An 18,883-nucleotide genomic window follows, 5' to 3' on the forward strand; every position below is an offset into this window, starting at 1 on the left:
GTACTAGGTTTAATATCTGGGTGATAAAATAATCTGTACAACAACCCTCCTTGACATAAGTTTATGTAACAAACCTGCACTTGTACCCCTAAACTTAAATTAAATAAATAAATAAATAAAACAGTGTATCAAAGCCCCAAGAACATACAATTAAGTCAACTGGAACCAAATAGAGATCTCAAAAAGAGGTCTTTACACATATGCACTTACATGCTAGAGGTAGCACCAAAACTCTGTGGAGAAAGAATGCATTATTTGGTAAATAATGTTGGGAAAACTGGCTCATAATATGAACCAGGTTTTTAAAACTAAAAATTGGATTAATACTTGGATTAATACTTCATATCTCAAATTCCAAGTGGTTTAAAAACCCAAATGATAAGAGTAAACCTCTGAAGTTAATAAAAGAAAATGAAGAGAGACAATATTGTGAGCCTGGAATAGGGGAGGATTTCTTAAAGGACTCAAAATGCACAGACCATAATAATATTATAAAGTGATGAGATAACTGCATTAAAACTAAAGATTTCATTGCTGCTATTACTGAAAGGCACCATAGACAGTTATTAGAAAGGTGACACACTAGAAGAAAATTACTCAGTGTCTAAAGACAATGAAGAATTAATTTCCAGAATATATAAGAAACACTACAAAACTTATTTCAAGAAGTTCTTGCAAGAAAAAGGCAAGAGACCCAACAGAAAATAAAGGATAGGCTAAAGATGTAAAAAGACAATTCATGGAAAAGGGAAATTAAATTAAGTAAATGAAGACATGTTCGGCCTCACTAGCAATCAGAAAAAGACAAAATTAAACTATTAGATATAATCAACATCTATCAGGTTGGCAGCAATCAGGAAATTTGTTTAAGAAAAAGTCATTATGCAGTATTGGTGGAGATATAAAGTTGACAACTACCTATAGAGTTCCCAGTAAAATTATGCAGTTCCTAGTATGCATATTCCTACAATCCAGCAATTTTGTTTGTGGGCAATATTGTCTCAAGAAATTCTCATGAAGGCCAATAAATTCCATATATCTAGGTTCCTTAGGAAGAAATGAATACATACTACATGGAAGCCAAAAATATTCATCAAAGTGTTGACCCTTACATGTCCCTATTCATACTGTCTCCATATCCTCTATAGTTTTAACTTAACCTTTGCTGAAAAGGTAAGTAAGACTAAACAAACCATGATCACTTCTTTACACAGGCTAGTTTAAGAAAAAGGAAAGCAGGGTATGCAGCGAGGGAAGTGTTTCAGTGTTAGAGACTGCACAAATTTGCATCTGAGTCCAGGCCTTAGTTTGTCCATGTGACCTGGAGTCTCTGCCTGCCTCAGTTTGTTCACATAGAACATGGTTATTACTCACTCTGCATACCAGGAGGATTAGAGATAACCAATGTCTATTTGTCAGTGCCTAAAAACTATAGTGTTCAACAGATAGGAAGTGATTTAACCAAATAAAGCAACTTCATGAAATAACTCTACTAGATTTCCCTGCCCTGCTCAACCTATCTTAAGCAGAATGACTTACATTCGTGTCATATAACACACACAGAAATCAGGGACTAATTCAATGTGAATTCACACATCAGTTTTTTCCACTGCACAACAGGGATAAATCATATCTCCTTTTTCTTACACTTAAGCTGTAAAGGTTAAGACTGGGAAGCCTCTTTTAGCTTCTGGGAAATGAATACAAGGCTGGTAGTGGTGGTGGCTATGACCGTCATGATTCTGCAACTGGCCTCAGAGTCCTGACTCTACAAAAACAGGGAAGGGATATTCACAGATGTATTGCAGGGAAAATGCTCTTAGGAGAAATCCAGTTATCCATAACTAACTGCAAAGATCTCAAGGCTGACCATGAAAAACAATTAGCCCAGAGACAAGACCAGATCGAATATAAGGGCTTACCACATCACCCATTTAATGTACAACAAAGAGGAAAAATTCCATCTGTGAATCTTTATACGCTGATGGCTAACATATTCTACATTTTCAGTCTGGAGTAGTTGTTTTGCTTTGGCCTCGATTCCCAACCTATAGACTTCAGGGTGCTGGAAGAGGTCTGTAGGCTGAATCCCTATCTCATGCATACATGCAGTGCTATTTTACAAATACAGGAAGATGCTGAAGTCATTACTTGCAATATATACTCAGCTGAGTGATATTACATAACCCTCATGAAACATTTGCAATTATAAGAGATACGAAGTAAAACAGTGAACCAGTTAAGATCATTGAAATCTTTTAATATTAAATAAAAGCTTCCTGATTTTTGTAAGGGTCAGGGGCCACTGCATTATAGTTTATAATTTGACTAAGAAGGCTATTTTTTGCTTTATAATATACATGAAAAGAAAAAAGGTTTTGAAAAAATGAAATCTTAACTTGCATTTATCTCCACTCCTAGTCCCGTCTTGGCCATTAGCTTTTCCTTGGCATTTAACATCAAAGCTAGTTACCCTTTCATTTTTAGCCTTTCTGTTGGAAGAGATACACGGCTAGCTCACAAGCCACTGAAAGTCACCAGCAGACAGAAAAGGCAGTGCACTGTGTACTAAGGAACTACACGTGTATCATTTCATTCCTCCCTTATAGAAGAATGATCTCTCATTTCTTCTCTTTTGCTCCTCCCCTACCTTCTCTCTCTGAGGGTTTTGCCCACAGTTTTACAGAGGGAAAGTTATAGACCACTACAAATACTCTAATTATGGAAGATAAAATGAATATTTTATCCACCACTTATGAAAAATGTACTCCAAATTTTAATTTGCAGTACAACAAATTAAACCATTATTTTACAGTTTAGTTAATGGTGCAACATTAACACCATAGCTAAAGAGAGCCTCAACTTTAAGTGCTAAAAAGATAAGGAAATAAACTTACTACCATCTAAGGAATATTACAAAAATATTTCATCTATAATTTAAAGTTACATGGGTTTGCTCACGTTGTTCTGTAACGTGACACTCTCAGTGGATTACCTTGAGCTGGAATGAAAGCTTAGGGGATGTGCATGGTGGCAGCAGTAGTGGGGAGTGGAGTCATATACATCATCTACTAACTAATTAATTTTCTGGGACATAAACTGCTCTAGGAGTAAGCCAGAAGTGGTTTTTTAATTCTAAAAAATTAAAATGTGGTAATCTGGTACCTCAGAAAGATACTTGCTCACTAAAACCTGACAAAAAGTATCTGTAAATTAAAATATACTATAAGGATTTTGGAAGCAGAACACAAATCACACTGGTGCAAACACAGCTAAATCTAGTCACAGACACAGAGGAAGTGTAAATGTCAAATATTTAAAAAAATTGCCTCAAGAATAAAAACAAACCTTGAGCTCCAAGGCAGAGCCTGAGTGAGGAGGAGTAAGGAAAAACCTGGAGATGTGGTAAGGCAATCCAGCTTTCTTTTGGGATGGTAAAGGACCACCTGAATCAGCACTGCCACCTCTTCCTTAGGCAGCAACTTTCCAGACTACAAAAGAGCCACGGATTACATCAAAAGACCCTCGTTCAGGTCTCAACAACTCCATTTACTAATACGACCACTGACAAGTCACATCTCATCAGCCTGTTTTCTCTCTCCATAAACTAGAGAAAATGAATCCTACTTCACTAGAGCATGGAAAGGAGCAAGAAGGGTTTACCTCTGTTGAAAGGAGTAAAGAAAAAATACATAATATACAGTGTGTAAATAGAAAGGGCAATCTAAAGGCCAGATATAATATTTGAGTTTAAGTACCAGTAGAATGGAAGGAGACTCTACCTAAATGGGAAAGAGATTTGGAGGGTCACAAAAGCTGTTCTACTGTATCTTAGAGCAGACTGACAGATGCTAAAGGAAGTCCCCAGATAAAAAACTGGGGGGCAAGGAATACACATGGGTATAAAAGTAGAGGCAAAACACTATGGTTGTACAGGTCTTTCAGGAATCTCTCGATTGGCTGAGTACGGTGGCTCACATTTGTAATACCAGCACTTTAGGAGGCCAAGGTGGGCAGATCACTTGAGGTCAGGAGTTCAAGACCAGCCTGGCCAACATGGCGAAACCCTGTCTCTACTAAAAATACAAAAATTAGCCGGGCATGGTGTTGTGTACCTGTAATTTCATCTACTCGGGAGGCTGAGGCAGGAGAATCACCTGAACTTGGGAGGCAGAAGTTGCAGTGAGCAAAGATGGAGCCACTGAACTCCAGCCTGGGTGACAGACCGAAACTCCTGTCTCAAAAAAAAAAAAAAAAAATTCTTCACTTTTCGTGATGTATTTGGCAAGAAGAGACATAAACACAGCCATCTCACAATTAAATTCAGACTTAAGAAGTCCATGTACATCTAGGAAGGATAAGTTTAATTGTTCAGTTTTTAACGTGCATTTTGGCTACTTAATGTCATGTAGTTAATGAGTACATGTTTTGTACTCAGGTGGGTAAATTTGTCCCACCCTGGTAAATTTTCTTTTCAAAGCAAACTTAATTAGATAGTAAATGTTTTATTATAAAATTTTTAGCATCAGAATGTATAGTCAGCATCCCATGTCATAAATGTAAATTCTCCACCTAACCCTGACTCCTTAGATGGCTTGGCTACCCAATAAAGTGAAAGCACGCAGTGTATGTGATACTGTGCTACACAGATTCACTTTTCCTCAGTGCTACAGGGAGTGACCTTCTTTGGCAGAGTCTCACTTTCCTCCCCTCTAGTCATATGCTCACATCCCTTCCTCTGAAATAAAAATTAAGAAGATGCTACTGGCTTTAATAGGGCTCAAACATTTAATGTGAGACCATATAACGATCTGGTCAGACGGATCCTTCTCAACCATGCCAGTCCCTTAGTGTCCTCCTCAAGACTGGAGTTTCACCAGGTAGATAAATAGGCAGTAAAATGAGGCCAGGCTTTCACTGGGGGAGAAGTCAATCTGAGTTAGTCTGGAGAAAGAGGAGCTGCCAGGGAAATAAAGATGCAAAAGTCTGTAGCATAAGACCAGCCCTAGCGTTTTATTCTCCTTCTATGAACGTTGGAGATGGAACAGGATGTGGATGTGAAATTATAATCTACTTGGTGAATTTGAGAAAAGTCACTCTCAATTTTACTTTGATGACAAATGGAATTAATAAAGATGCCTGGCTCATATGTTAAAGTACCTTCTGTCTCAGCAAGGAAGCCTGGCTAAGAAACCACAGTGGAGTTAACAAGCCAGACACCAGACTAAACACCTCAGAACTCGCTGCTGTGTCTCATTCCTGGTCCCTACCTTTCTGGTGTGTGTCTGCACCACTAATTCCCTCCATTTGGCAAGGCCTGGCTTTCCCAAAACAGAAAGCAAGGAACCGTGGTCCTCTGTTTCAGCAGCTGAAAAGCTGAGACTTCTGAGCATGGACACTTAAGATTCTTCTCTCCTGTCCACCTTACACTTCACCCACAGCTCATCTTCTTCCTCTTCCCTACGTCCCCAGCCCTTGCTTTCACACCACCCTGCCTCCCAGGACATTTATGTTCATAACCTCAGACCAGCAAGGGAGGAACAAAGAGCTGCCGCTTCAGGCAGCAGCAGTTGGAGGAGAGAGTGGAGAGGGCAGCCGGGGACTCCAGGAAGACTCCCCATGCACTGGCAGCCCAGCGCAGCCCCGCCTGGAAAGCGCCCCAGTAGAGTCCTGGCAGGCGCGTCTGCAGCACGCGCCCCGGGCCTTCCGCCGGCCCGAACCCAGGGCGGCAGCAGCCAGAGTTTGGCAGAACCCCCGGGTGAGAAGCCAGCGGTGGGGGCGGGCGGGTGAGGCTGCAGCACTACGCTGGAGGTGCAGATCCGACCCCGGCAGCACCCCCAGCACCCCGTGCCGCGGACCTCCCCACCAGCGCCCCGGACCCAGACCCGACCCCGCGCACCTGGACCAGGCGGCCACCCTGTTCCCTCAGGGCGCTCTCTGGGGACTCGGCTTGGGCGAGCTCCGGAGGCTGGAACCGCGGCGATGGGGACTTCACTCCTCCATCCTGGGACCCGGCAGCACGTTATCGACAGCCGTGCACTTCCTGTTTGAAAACACGGGAGAGAAAGAGCGAGAGAGATCGGAGTGTCGGCGGCGTGGAGGAAGGGGCGCGGGGCGGCGGGGAGGCAGGACCAGGTGCCACCGCTTGCATGACGGCCATGGTAGGCACCCAGCGCTCCCCTGGCCGCGGCCACCCCGCACCGGCTGCCCGCGTGGTGCCGAAGTGGCGCGGCCTCGGCCCGGGCCCCCCCTGCCGGTGGCCTCGCTGCCAGCCGCCCGCTTGCTCACTCACAGCCCTTCCGTTGGCAGCTGCTGCTCGAGTTCTCCCCTCCCCACAAGTACCTAGATCAATGGACTCCACACTTCCTCCGCTGGTGCCCAGAGGGGTCCGCCTTCTTTTTCCTCCTTCCTTCTCCCCCCGGTTCCCACCTTTACCCCCAGAAAAGAATCACCTCGAGGGAAGGTGTAAAGACAAGACTGAGCCTCTGCAGGGGAGTGGGGGCTGGATTTATGCAAATTTTTAAAGTTAATAGCCACGTCCCAGTTATATCCACTACAGTTCAGCAGCTGTGAGAGATTCAGGATGGGAAATTACTTGCTGTGTGCCTCGCTGACTCAAAAGAGAAAGCTGCCAATACTGAGCAGCCAGGAACTGCAAAACAACAGCACCACCACCACAACTACATAGTATCCTAGCTTCCTCCCAGGGTCTCTACTCAGATCAACCTGTCAACCTCACCCTAGTCTACCAACATTAAGGTATCCCCATTCCACATGGAGCATAATCTCATGGTGCATTCTTCCAGAAAATGATTCTGTAGTTCTCTGTGCTATGTAATCACAGAGAAGTTCCACAGTTCTGGGATTACATTCATTCATTTTGTTGAACTCTGGCTCATGTGGACTTCAGGATAGTGTTAAAAAGAGTAGACAGATGGCTTAAGAATCTGCTGTACGCAGAGTGTACCAGCTATGGGGATTCACATTTGTAACCTGCCTGCCCTTACATGCAGAATCTACCAGGTTACAAGGCACTTACAGGACTGTCTCTGACAAACGGCTCCTTTTATCGTAAAGCTGTTGGCATTCGTGGTTCCATATTCAAAATGAAGAACGGAATACAAACAATAATTACTCTACATAAAAAGGTGAGTTTTGACTGAAGCAGAAAGGACTGATGGATATTAAGCTCCTACTCAGTGCCAGGCAACATCTCATTTTAAACCCCTCTTGACCCAATATTTCCCAACAGATCTGCAAAAGCCCTATTCCTAATGAGAAAACAGGGTCAGAAAAATTAAGTATTCCCATGTCTCTGCTAGATAGTGGTCAAATGGAAAGCAGAATACAGGTCTTTCCTAATTATAAAATCTGCACCATTTCCCCTACACTGCCTACAGTGACCATGAATTCTAGGGGGAAAGTCCAGCACAGCAACCATCCTGTGATCCATCCCTTCATCTCTGGATGATCCTACCACTTACCAGCTATTGCTGTTGTGCCAGGCAGGTTCTTTAACCACCGGGATAATATGTACCTCAATTTTTCAGCCAGAGGACATTGGCTTTTTCCACTATCTACTGCTGGCTATCAGCCTTTTCAGAGTTACTTGGTGGCAAAACTTCAAAAGGTTCTAGAATGACTAGTCATATGCCAAGGTCCAAAGTCTGTACAATTCAGAACCTAACCAGCCGACTAAAATTTGCTCCCTGCATTATTTTTTCTCTAACTGGGGCTCTTTAAGAAAGTAGCAAATGTTCACAAAAACGCACACATGGCTTCAAGTTGGCATTCTCTCATTTTCTGTTTCCTTCTCCTTTAACACTTAGTTCACACTCACCGTCAGTAGCATGCTGCTATGAGCCTCCTCATGCAGGCCAAGAAACAGAACACATATGAAAACGTGATTAAGAGTCTTGTGTGCTCAAAAGAAAAAAAAAAAAGGCAATACTGAGGCCTCCAGATGATGAACTACATCTTGTCCACCCTTTCTCCCCACCTCACAGGCCTGAGTTGAAGTAGCGTACCCAGGTGACTGCAGCCTTCAAGTACAAAGGCAGGGGCTGGGAAGAGGACTGCAAGGACCAGTGAGATGCATTCCTGTCCATCAGGCACTCACATTCTAATGAGGGCTTCTTAGTAAAAGACTTCCCAGGAGGATCTTAGCATCCTCTTACTAAAAGAATTCCCGGGGGATATTAGCATCCTTCAGCTCTGTCCACCTTTTTCCTTCTCTCAGGCGTCTGCTTACCCTGGACCTGGCAACTCTTCATTTCTTTTCACAAACTTAATACTTCTTCCCAAAGAGCTACCACATATTTCCCACAAAGTACTCAGTGTGGGAGTGGGGGTGTGAGGGAGGGCATTTAGCTAGAAACTTCTGTCGTTTTAAAACCCTGTCAATAATTGCCACGTTTTTAAGGACACAAATATGTTTTAAAATATCTTTTGGTATCCCTCCTTCATTTCTGTTACTCATTATCTAAGAGTCCAAAGGAAAACCTCTGAAGAAAAATATTTAAATTCTTAAGAAAAGGCAAAGGAAAACTTAAACCTGCAGAGCCTTTGTTTCTTATATTTGGGACTCATGAGATTAGACTATGTAACTTCTTAAAATCTCTCCTAGGAAAAATTCAAAGTTATTAATCTAAAAACAGTCAACAGTAGACTATTCCTATTTTGTCCAAGTACTGTACTGAGTGATAATTAAATGATACATAGGAAAGTTTGTATGGTTAATAGGTAACAAAATACAGAAAAGCATTTGGTGTAAGACTAGCAACCATACTCACCTATGCTCCTGTGTCCATACCCAAATGTGTAATACTCTCCCCTCCAGAGTAGTGCCAGCTGTGGGGGAAGGGCAGCCACATTTCTCTCTCTTAAGCTCCCTATAAACCCAAACCCTCCTCCTGATCAAAAATACTTATTAACATTCACTCTGTAGGACTCCTAAAGTTTACAGTTTGGAGAATACAACACAGCTCCTTACATTTCCTAATCCTAACTACCATGAGGCTTCAACACCATTCTCATACTTGCCCCTGGGGTCAGCTATTCACCTGCTCCGTGTTTCATGGAGAAGCATTTCCTTCTCATAGCCACTGTTACGCTTTTCTCTCTCTCTCTCTCTCTCTCTCTCTCTCTCTCTATGTGTGTGTGTGTGTGTGTGTGTGTGTGTGTGTGTGTGTATAAATCGCAACCTCATAAAAAGAAAAAAATACACTCTCAGGTAGGCACAAATGATGCCACAAAAGTTTTTGGAAAAATCTGGGGTGTTCACGTTGAAAGTCTTCACTCCCTAAGCACCAAAATCCCCAGATGAAGACAGCAACACTGTGAAAGCCATTTTAGACGCTCCAAATTCAGTTTCAAGAAATAACTTTTCTGAGGACTAATGGGTGTGGAGGAGGAGACGATAAACTCATCTTTATAAAACAATGCTGCTTATCTTTCTTCATCTTAAAAAAGAAAGATCTTAGTTTGGCAGTTAAAAATGTTTGCCACAAGCACTTCTCTGTGTGAATATCGGAATTCTTGGTGATTATTACATATGAATTTTGAAAAGAAGAAAATAAAAAATGACAAGCTGTCTGGTTACCTAAGAGATGACCTCTCTGCACTATCAGCCCTCACAGCTGTGTCCCTACCTTGTCTTCACTTCCAGGATAGCACACGCAACAGGATTTTCTGGGAAGGAGGTCCCTGGAACTCACATTCACCTCCTGGCCTCTGCAAAACTTGAACCATGGCTTTCAAGGAAGCCTTTCTCAGAGCCAACTGGCTGGCCTGATTGGCAATTACCCATTAGCCATCTTCAAGGAGCCAGAGTGTCATTTCACGTGACAAAATGCAGCAAGGGGTTGCAAATCATCTTTTAAGAAATATGCCTGTAAGACAGTTTCCTGGGTTCGAGCAAGCTAATAAGGAAAGCACTTCTTAAAGAACCCACAGCACGACTTAGAAAATCCAGCCACAAGGCAGAAACACAGGGCCAGGGTGGCTACAGGCCTGAGCTGGTCTCTCTCTAAGCTCAGTGCTTCAATTTCCTCAGCTTCCAAACACACATGATGAACCCACACCCCTTGCACAAAATTACTAACATCACACAGGAAAAACCCTCACAGGCCCTGCCTCAGTGAATTATCAGAACTGCCTTTGCAGGGAGGTGTCATTATTAATGTGTTACAGAAGCAGCAGCAGGGCTCACAGATGTTAAGTGATATTCTCAAAGCCTTAGGTAATGGAGCTAAAACTCACCTGGGGTCTGTTCTTCCTTCTTTTAACTGAATAGAAATGAGTGGGTGCATTTTGGCTGTGGATATATTATTCTGCACTAAGTATCTTTCACGCAGAAAAAAATTCCAGTTTTAAAACATAACTTGTAATGTTCTTTCTCAAGTGCATCATACACCCTCATCACCTTGCCATATTTTGGTAAACTGTAAAGGATAAACACGTATTTTGTAATAGGCCAAATGATTTTAAGATATAGGAATATAAATGGATACAAATTAGGTAAAATATGCACTTGAGCTGCAGCTGGATATTATTTTATAAAATAATAAGACAGATCTACTGATCAAACTGTGATAAACAAAATCTTAATACTTTTTTTCCAAGCTTCCTCTCTCATTTTTCAATTAGATGCAAAAACTGCATATAAAGTGGGCCATGTTAGTTGATGTACTGGATTTACTGAGCATGATACTATGAAAGAAGGGTAAAATACCCCAAAATTCTGACTAAATGAAAATACCTGTATAAAAGACTGTTCAAAATGTTCCCAGCACAGATTGCTAACAATGAATAGCCTTGGGTTATTTAATGACTGTTGATTGTTACGTGCATTATGTAGACTAAATACCGTCCTATAATTCATTCTTCTTTGGAAGGCATGTTTTGTCTGTTAATCTTCTGTGGTAGTATCTGTTTCCTTATTTGAAACATTTTTTTAATTCTCTTTGGGCAATCTTATTTGTCTTATTTTTATTTTTGAGACAGAGTCTCACTCTGTTGGCCGGGCTGGAGTACAGTGGCACAATCTTGGCTCACTGCAGCCTTGTTCTCCCGGGCTCAACCGATCCTCCCACCTTAGCCTTCCTAGTAGCTGGGACTACAGGCAATCACCATCACATTCAGCTAATTTTTCATATATATATATATATATATATATATATATATTTTTTTTTTTTTTTAGGGACAGGCTTTTGCCACCTTAACCAGCCTAGTTTCAAGCCCCTGGACTCAAATAATCCATGCATCTCATTCTCCCAAAGTGTTGGGATTACAGGTGTGAGCCACCCTGGCCTGGGCAATCTTGTTTTTAAAATAACATATTAAAAAAATCCAACAATGTAAAAGGGTTGGATCCTAAAAATACAACATACAATAAATACAATGTTTATTATTAAGCAAAGAAAAAAATGCTCTTAAAAATGACTTTCAGAGTTTATAAAGAATAAGTCACACACACCATATCTTGAATACAATTCTCCAGTATACATTATAGTGGAGTCTATATGAAGAAAAACAATTCATGAATAATTTAAGGTTACAAAACTAGATACTTTGAATTTCATCTTCTTTCCTTTGCCTGTTCTAGAATAGCCAAGGTAAACAGTGTGAAAGAGGAACAGAGTACCTGAAAACTCCAGAAACTTTATTATGAACTTTTACAAGCTTATTCAATTTTTTAACTAACCCTAGTTTAATAAATGCCAAACACTTTACATGTATTAACTCAATTATTCCTAACAACAACCCTATGAGGTAGGCATTATCATTACCTCCATATTACAGATGAGAAAACAGATATGGAGATGTTATATAATTCGCCCAAAGTCACACTGCTAGTAAATACTAAAACTTCGGCAGCCTGACTGACCAGTCTACTTTTAACCAAAACATTTTTTTTTTCCCATAAGACACAACAGGATTGAGTTTGCTTTCTCTAGTGTGAAAGTTCATGAGGTACAGTGCCACAGACGCAGCAGAATAGAAGGAGTGGGGTGAGGGGCTCAGAGATTTTGCAGTTTGTAGTAAGAATGTAACCACTGGTCATAGGAGCATTGGCTGAAAGCTTCAGGAAGTCAGGGATGCAGAGCTTGGGCCACATTGCTGAATAAATGAATATTAAGAAGAAAGGAAAGATATTTGCAAAATGAAAAAGCCAGGAGGAAGGGCTGCTGCTTCACCTTAACCAGAATCCTGGATTTCAAGGCTCCAGGATTGCCTGGCTACAGCACAACTGACTTAGCAACTGAAGGGAATGCAGTGAACCCATGTACTTTGCTCTTGGTAAAGCAGTTGATACAGTGTCCTGTGAAATCAGGATCCTAAATCAACTAAAGCTTATGTTGTTCCAAGAACCACACAAGTTAAGCAGGCTAGAAAGAAAAACGCTGGCTACATCCACCAGTATGATGAAGAAAAAAGCCACAAGGAACAGACTTCAATCTTTACTCAAAAGTAACTTAGAAATTACACTGTTTTGATCAAATTTGCACATAACATTAATTTGGGAGGTGTGAAGAGAGCAAATGAGAGCGAGCCAATTGACTTAGTTAAATTAGCAGAGAGGTGAAGAACAACAGAAGTGCAGTTTCATTTTTGTGTCCCCTTTAATTTGCAGGGAGTGGCTACGGACGTCCAGTGGGTAGTAACCACCTCTAGACCTAAAATGCCAAGACTGAACTAAGTAAGCAATAGCAAATAGATACATGTTTAAAATGTTAGGACTTCAGATCTGAACTTCAAAGAGCATGATCCTGTTATTCCATACACTATCAGTAAAGTTCTGTGGGAAATAATATTCCTTTCAACAAGACTTTGTTAGGAAAACCTAAAGAAAAGAAGGGGCTCAAAGGCTGAGCTTAGGAGGTCAGATGAAAAAGTCAGTGGCGTATGTATAATCTGGCCCCACTACAAATATGCCGCACAGGCAGAAGGTCATGAGAATGGTTTGCAAACACATGGCAGGATAAAGAACAGCAGAGAAGGGAGAAAGAAGCAAGCTAAAATTTGAACTAACATTATTTTTTTAAGTGTAAATTATAATTTCTAAATTCTTTAATGTTAAATAGCTTCTCCCTTGGTAGAACTGTCTTCCCAGCAAAAACTGTATTTTAAATGTTAGCAGTCAAAAAATGAGAGTAAGAGAGGTCTGAAACATTTGGGAAAAAAAAAAATGACCTATATTCAGGCTGGCCCCCAGGAAATGTAAAAGTGAGCATCATTTCATGTGGCTCCTAAGAGACTGAAGAACTGCACTATTAGCTCTGCAGCCAACATGCGGGAAGAGGTTCTTGCCCAGATATGGGTTCTAAGTATATCCTAGCAGGCTTATTTATAGTAGAAAAGCATACCATTCTAGAAAATAAAAGGCTCTGAAAGGAAAGAGTGTCACTGAATAATTAAAACTTTCTCTTTTTTTGAGATGGAGTCTCGCTCTGCCACCCAGGTTAGAGTGAAGTGGCATGATCTCAGCTCACTGCAACCTCTGCCTCCTAGGTTTAAGTGATTCTCCTGCCTCAGCCTTCCGAGTAGCTGGGATTACAGGTGGGTGGCACCACATCGGGCTAATTTTTTGTATTTTTAGCAGAGCCGGGGTTTTACCATGTTAGCCAGGATTATTTTGATCTCCTGGACCTCATGATCCAACCTCCTTGGCCTCCCAAAGTACTGGGATTATAGGCATGAGCCACTGTGCCCAGCCACGAATAATTAAAACTTTCTAATATGTCACCCTTACTACTCTCAATCATAATTTGTACAGCTATTTTATTTATTTATTTATTTATTTATTTATTTTGAGATGGAGTCTCGCTCTGTCGTCCAGGCTGGAGTGCAATGGCGTGATCTTGGCTCACTGCAACCTGTGCCTCCCGGGCTCACGCAATTCTTCTGCCTCAGCCTCCCAAGTAGCTGGGACTACAGGCACCCGCCACCACACCTGGTTAATTCTTGTATTTTTCGTAGAGTCAGGGTTTCACCCTATTGGCCAGGTTGGTCTCTAACTCCTAACCTTATGATCCACCTGCCTTAGCCTACTAACATGCTGGGATTACAGGCGTGAGCCACTGTGCCTGGCCTGTACAGTTATTTTTTAAAGTAAACCCCTCAATATGTGAGCAATGCAGACAATGAATACCTTTGGGTATTTGCAGAATTAATGGGCAATAATAACAGCAGCAGCAGCTAACACCTGAGTGTTAACTATGTGCCAGGAACCGTTCTAAGCATTTTAGCCTATCCTCACAACTAACCCTAGATGGTAAATATTTCATATCTTCATTTCATAGAAAATTAAGTAACTTTCCCATGGTCCCATGGCTAGAAAGAGTAAAAACCTTTGCAGTAGACTCCAGAGCTCATGCTCTTCAAGAGACTGTCATTGAAGGAACAGCCCACAATAAAATCCTACATATTCTGCTGCCTTCTAAAAGAAACAGCAACAAAAAGGGAGAAATCTAGCACAGAGGCATAAGGATTAGAGCCATCCCACATTCTAGATTTGAAAAGGAAATATACGTGAAAAACTTCAGCCAAATGACAATGCTCGGAGAGATTCTTGTTTAATACTTACAGAGGACAAAAAGCAAACCATAAAACCTACACAGACAGGTCTACCAGAAAGTAGGATGACTGACCCCCTCCCACAGTTTAAAAAATCATCCACAAAATGACAAACTCAAAATTGGTCTCAGCTCAGACCTTTTTCTAGAATGCCCCAGTGCTCTCCAGAATCCTTCCCTCACCAGGCTGCCCTCAGAACCACCTGCAGAGGCCTTCAAAACATAGTTTCCCAGGCCCCACCCCAGATGTGCACCATTGAAATCACAGGGGTGGAGGGGTGCTCCTGGAATCTACACATTTAAGAAATTCCCAAGCGATTGTTAGATGTAGCCCAGTTGGTGAAAGCCCACTGTAGACAGACATTCCTCTCCTTCCTCCACGCTATCACCAGAATCACTGATGGCAGAGATCAAGGTAAAATTATTTTCCTTCTCAAGAACCTTCAATGGAATAACCTTTATTCAAAGTCAAGCAAGTAAAGTCTGAATTCCTCAGCAGGCACTCTAGGCCCCGTGATCTGTTCCAAACTACTTCTCTGGCTTCCTTTCCTCCTCCATCCCTCACTCTATCCCAGCAGCATTCCCCAAACACATTCGGTACTTCTACATCTCCATGCTTTGCTGCTCCAACGTTCCCTCAGCTCTCCCATCAATTTTCCACCTGTCACTATCTTTGTCATCCTTCAAGGCCCTACTCAAGGTATTTTTCCTTGTGAGACCTTCCCTGATCTTTCCAGTCAAAATCGGTATCTCCTTCTGAGCAAATGTCCAAAAAATTTAGCTCTCACAAGAATTACAACACATAGTGCTCACTGTACTGAATTATACTAAACCATGCAGGTCTCCTCTTCAAAGCAGGAACATTACCTTACTCATCTTTCATATTGGGGATGAAAAAGAGACCTAGGTCAAAGTGTAGCTCTCCCAGCTGGTTACTAGAACTGTAACCTTGAGTGGGTTAAACACACTGAGCCTCAGTCTTGTAATCTTTGAAACGGAACACCAATGACACCAACCTTCACAGCTGACATAAGTGAGTGTAAAACATGAAAAGTGGCCCACTGTGGACCACCTGAAATGCACTAACATAATAGCTGTTTTTAATATTTAGTGTTAACTTTTGTTTCCCATCCCACTACAGCGCATTGCAGGCAAAGTCAATGCTCAAAAAGCATTGGCTTTTACTCAAAAAAAAGCATTTGCTTTCAAATAAATGTTAAGCGATTTCTTAAAGTCCTTTATCCTTACCCAATCTTGTTCTGTGATAAAGAACATTTCATAATATTTCTATTCCTATTCTATCTGTACTTTCCTTTCCTTCAAAAATCAATGTTCAAAATTCTAATGAACAAGCCCTGTCAGTGTCTCTCCTACTCTAGCTTGGCTGTTTGCTTTGAACTACAGTAACCGCCTGCAGCCACAGTGTCGGTGCTCAGAGAATCGCCTGCTTCACCCTTGCAACAAACAGCACTTTGTAGGCAAACTGGAAGAGAGCCCAAGGTAGAAGGGGGGAAAACCAAGGAAAAGGAGTTTGGGCCAAAAACTGAGCTGACACCCACACTATCATTCACACTAGAATACAGGTAAAGGAGAGAACAGGAAAGGAAAGGGGTTCAGATCAACACAAACCTTCCCCAGCCGCCTACCTCCCCACCCACCCATGGAAAATGTATTCCAAGACTTACAAAGGACGTGCTGGTCAGCTCACTGCCTGATACACACAGCTATTGTTGTGAATAAAATACGGTCATATATAATAGCTTCTTATCCTCACCAAACCAATCCTATTGCTGTTACTATCCCCTCCCCCATTTACAGGAGATGAAACGCAAGGTCACACAAGTCCACAGAAGAGAGTGCTGGGACCAGAATTCAAGTCTTTTAAGCTCCAGATTCTAGGTCCTTCCCACTGCCTCCATATACATTGCAAAAAGCAATTTTAAAAGTGCTCTCAGAAGCTCACCAAATCCACCAGTTGTAAAGGTAAAGGTAAAACAAGATGGGTTTTGTGCTATTAAAAACAATTCTGGCACCAACGATGTGTGTTGTCACAGCAACACGGCTCCAACAGCATCCTCTGTAACGATCAGTCCAGCATTTTAGTACGTTGTTCCAGGAAGATCCTTCAGTCAGCTTTCCGTTCCTCGATGGAAACTGTCTCCACAATTTCATTTGGTCGTTTGGTTTGGGGAGGGAGCATCAGGGAAGGAATATGATTTCCTTTCTTTTTTCAACCAAACTCTGATGCTGACTTTAAGACGGCGGTAATGTGGAAGGCAAAACAAGTTTCTAAAGCAAATTTGTGTTCATCATTGTGAGAGAGTTCAAGGGGCAATGACACAGTCCTAAAAAGCACAGATCCTGAAGCCATGGCAGCTTGGGTTCAAATCACAGTTCTGCCACCTCCGGTAAAGCCCTGGGCTGTTCGTGGTGATCAGGAGGTGCAGCCAGACTAGAGAACCCAGCCTTGGTTTCCTCTACTACAAAATAGGGCTGCTGTGAGAAGTAAATGAGGTAACATATGTAAAGTGCTGCAAACAGTGCCTGGCACATGGTGAGGCGTTTCCTATTCTCATTTCCAGATTAGTCACTAGGACTGGATTCTTTTTTAAGTGTATTTTATATGAAGGTTAAACAAGACTTCTTATACAACTTGTTAATCCATAATGCCCCAAAGGAGCACAAAGATTCTTTACAAGTTTCACTTCCTGATAGGATCTTCCAGGATTTCAGTCTGTAGGGTAGAGTCCCTAGAAGGCCGAGCAGTGGAATTTGAAGAATTTTTCTTCTTCCCAACAACAGTGCAAGTGCAAAAACTGAACCTATTCTCTCAGTATTACAAATGGTTTCCATAAGGGGAAAACAATCCATAAAGATCCTTACTGCATTAAAGTCACAAACAGAAGGAGCATTTTAAAATGCCTTTATTCTAAAAAGCAACCGAAGTATTGGAAATTTAAAGTTACACCAGTCTAGAAAGACATAGTTCAGATCACACAGGGATGACAGTCCCAGGACTGGAATAAACCTGCAGATGAATCAAAAGTCCCCACCCAAATGCTGAAATTCCAGGAACAGGGCACTTTAGCTACGTCGGATGATTAAGAGCAAAATGCTTTTAAAAATCCTCTCAGACTAGGATTCTGCTAGTAGCAGAAATCTGTTCAAATATTGCTCTCTTCTCTTTCAAAGAGGGTATACGTACAACAAATTACACAAACGATGTTGATTTGCCTCAGAAAAGCAAATAAAACTAAAGACAGGAACACTACTGGGGTCATAGTAAAGGCCTGAGGTCCCATCCTGCACCAGGATACTCAGAAGGTGGAGAGGGTCTAAAACCCAGGAGACAATGACCTCCGGGTAGTGTGCCCTGACAGGGCAGACGCAGCCCCGCTGACACTGCTTCACACAAAGGGACCCTGGAGGCTGGCCCTTCAAAAGCAAAACAAGCTGGTGTTCCAAACCACCTTTTTCCTAGGGACTGCTGTATATACCCCCTCAATGTCATACTTTGGGTAGGGGAAGAAAAGTGTTGCTTTATATTCCAACACAGCCAACTTTCCACGATGCAAACATTTTCCAGCTTTCTTGGTTTACTTTTAGCTATTAGCTGCTCTCTGGATCCCTCTTCTTTATTTCACTCCCTATTTCTTCTTTCTGACATAAACTCTTTCCCTTCCTTCTCATTCCAATTCCGCTTTTGGAGAAGCCACATCATACATTAACATGATACACTAGGAATGGCAAAATAATAGCACTCTTTGCCCCCCACCAACATAAATTCTGTACTATTTCTAAATATTGGTATTTTTTTCTCTTTCTTCCTCATTTACCCCAAATCCATATGAAGATATTAACAAATCTTCCCTTATCTTCTGGGGCAGATGATCTCAGTTCTAAGTGGCTCTTACCCTTCATTCTCTTTCTCTGTGTCCCACCTGTCTTCTCCCCACTTATATTCATACTCTACCTATTTCTCCCTAAACCTATTACTCCTCAGGCCAGACAACCTGTTCAAATGCATCCACTCCAGATATAATACACCACATTTAAAGGTCAGAAATTGTTATTAAAAGTGTGGGGCTTTGTGTTTGGGGTTGGGGGAGAAAAGGATGAAATCAAGTTTCAATTTATGTCAATTTAATGTTTAAAAGTGTAGGCCGGGCGCGGCGGCTCACGCCTTTAATCCCAGCACTTTGGGAGGCCAAGGCGGGTGGATCACGAGGTCAAAAGATCGAGACCATCCTGGTCAACATGGTAAAACCCTGTCTCTACTAAAAACACAAAAATTAGCTGGGCATGGT

At 41.8% G+C, this 18,883-nt stretch overlaps 1 protein-coding gene across 1 annotated transcript in view; it reads right to left on the bottom strand.

The window, feature by feature from the left end:
* Window positions 1–4,163: 4,163 nt before the first annotated feature.
* LOC119466913 (translation initiation factor IF-2-like) overlaps window positions 4,164–18,883 on the bottom strand; it is a 25,419-nt gene continuing 10,699 nt past the window's right edge. Inside the window, exon 3 of the mRNA XM_037727834.1 lies at window positions 4,164–6,043. Coding sequence (XP_037583762.1) covers window positions 5,514–6,043 — 530 coding nt within the window. The 3' untranslated portion in view covers window positions 4,164–5,513. The remainder of the gene's footprint in view (window positions 6,044–18,883) is intronic.

The sequence above is a fragment of the Cebus imitator genome, unplaced genomic scaffold, assembly GCF_001604975.1.
Source record: "Cebus imitator isolate Cc_AM_T3 unplaced genomic scaffold, Cebus_imitator-1.0 Scaffold240, whole genome shotgun sequence".
Taxonomy (NCBI): domain Eukaryota; kingdom Metazoa; phylum Chordata; class Mammalia; order Primates; family Cebidae; genus Cebus; species Cebus imitator.